The sequence below is a fragment of the Pinus tabuliformis genome, chromosome 3_1 (genome assembly GCF_031772625.1).
Source record: "Pinus tabuliformis cultivar Carrire ecotype Pingquan chromosome 3_1, CPIR1, whole genome shotgun sequence".
NCBI lineage: Eukaryota > Viridiplantae > Streptophyta > Pinopsida > Pinales > Pinaceae > Pinus > Pinus tabuliformis.
Window position 1 is genome coordinate 402,486,130 of NC_142301.1, and position 1,755 is coordinate 402,487,884.

The 1,755-nt window shown below is 37.5% G+C and overlaps 1 protein-coding gene across 1 annotated transcript; it reads left to right on the top strand.

Moving 5' to 3' along the window:
* Window positions 1–581: 581 nt before the first annotated feature.
* LOC149187433 (uncharacterized) lies at window positions 582–1,386 on the top strand. Its single transcript, XM_089412816.1, has 2 exons — window positions 582–884; window positions 998–1,386. The coding sequence occupies exons 1-2, from the start codon at window positions 582–584 to the stop codon at window positions 1,379–1,381; spliced, it is 687 nt and encodes a 228-aa protein (XP_089268942.1). The 3' UTR covers window positions 1,382–1,386.
* Window positions 1,387–1,755: the final 369 nt, after the last annotated feature.

Below are 1,755 nucleotides of genomic sequence, written 5' to 3' on the forward strand. Positions count from 1 at the left end.
AAGTATGAATCAGACTAAACCAACAATCAAATTCAGTCAACTCTACGCACATGTTATAAAGTTTATTAAAATGTTAAATAAATTTAATAATTTTTTTGATTCCACATCTCATCTCAAGTTATAGAATTTTTGGCAATTAATATAATACTATTAATGAGCTGAATAATATACTTTCTTAAATCTAACTGGTAACCCGCATTAATGACCTATAACATTGTATATATTGGATTTTCAATCTCAACGGTCCAATCCACGGTTATCCACCTATGATAGTTCCCTGAAAAGCCCTTCCTGTTGCGGGATATCGCGTACCACGCGGCTACGCTAACAACCCGGGCTCCCAAAATATCCACAATCGTTCGTGGACAGTGTGCATGACTTATTGGAACACGTGGCGTATTCTAATTTTGTCACGTGTGATTCTCTTCATATAAAATACTCCAACAGCTCTCATCCCTGTCGTAGTCAAGAGAGAGTCATCCACCGACATTTCGAAACCGTGTGACACGCGTCAAGGCACTTCAGATTACGATATAACACCACTCGCTCATTACTAGTAACTCAATCTTGGAGAATTAATTATGACTTCTGATGGCCTGTTTTCGCAATCCTTTCCTGCGAGCAGAAAAGTGTATTCAAATGTTTCACAATGCGATCGGCAGGTCGACTGCGGAGTTACTATTTCCAGAAAGCGTCAGTCTGAAATAGATATAGCCAGCTCGCAGGACTATAATGACCTTCAAGAAAAAGTCTGGCGAGATGTTGATCGTATGATGAAATTTTCTAGTAAAGAAAGCCAAATATTTGCAGAACAATTGCGCAGGAAACGAATGAAATCTTTGTGTACACAACTGGAATCTCTGTTGCCCGCTTCTCCTGCCAAAGTAATTACACCATTACGCAACTTCCATGATTGATACTGTCCTTCAACGTATTATATTGTATGTGCAAAAATGTTTGATAGTAAATTATTTTCTGTTTCTTGATGTTGATCCAGCTTGACAGATGCGGATTATTTGAGGAAACAATCAATTACATTAGAAAACTGGAGGAGAATATACATCAACTGAAGAGCAAGAAAGACAATCTGGTGGCAATTCAATCTGGAAAAATAGCAAACGAAAACATGGAGATTAAAGTTGCCGTGGAGTTTTATGGGAGGGAAGCAATTATTAATATCACTAGCCAAAGAGGGCCGAGACGTATGTGGAGGATTCTGGAGGAATTTGAAAAGCATGGTGTAGATGTAGAGACCTCTCAGCTTTTTACAGGAGAATTCTTCGTGCTTGTATCTTTCCATGGCAAGGTCAGAGACCACATTTCCCAAAATCCCTCTCTGATCCAGACTTCTCTAGAATGTAAACTTAAATTAACTTATTAAGTTGTTATAATATCCTGTTGATGGTTACATTCAGACCGTTGGAGATTGGTTTGCTGTGATAGATAAAAGCCATGAAATGACTGGTTCAAATTACGTTCATTTCACATCTGGTTTCTATGACGACATTCTTATAACGTATTTCTGAAAATCTTGATAAGTAATTTTTCAGCAAAACTCGTGGACATCAACCGTAATTTCTCTTTCTGAAAACCTGTCGAAAGTAACTATAGTTTCTCATGATCTATGAAATGTCTGCTTTTCTGCAAATTTGTTCACAACAACCATAATTTCTCATCAGCTATGAAGTGCCTGCTTGTTTTTTCCATGGACAGGGATACTTCTTTTAAAATAGGGAATTTGGCCATACTATTACG

Bases quoted from the DNA above. Each gene is read 5' to 3' on its own strand.
- LOC149187433 (XM_089412816.1), top strand. From the start codon at position 582: ATGACTTCTGATGGCCTGTTTTCGCAATCCTTTCCTGCGAGCAGAAAA. The intron at 885-997 runs GTAATTACACCA...ATGTTGATCCAG, and splicing joins TGCCCGCTTCTCCTGCCAAA to CTTGACAGATGCGGATTATT.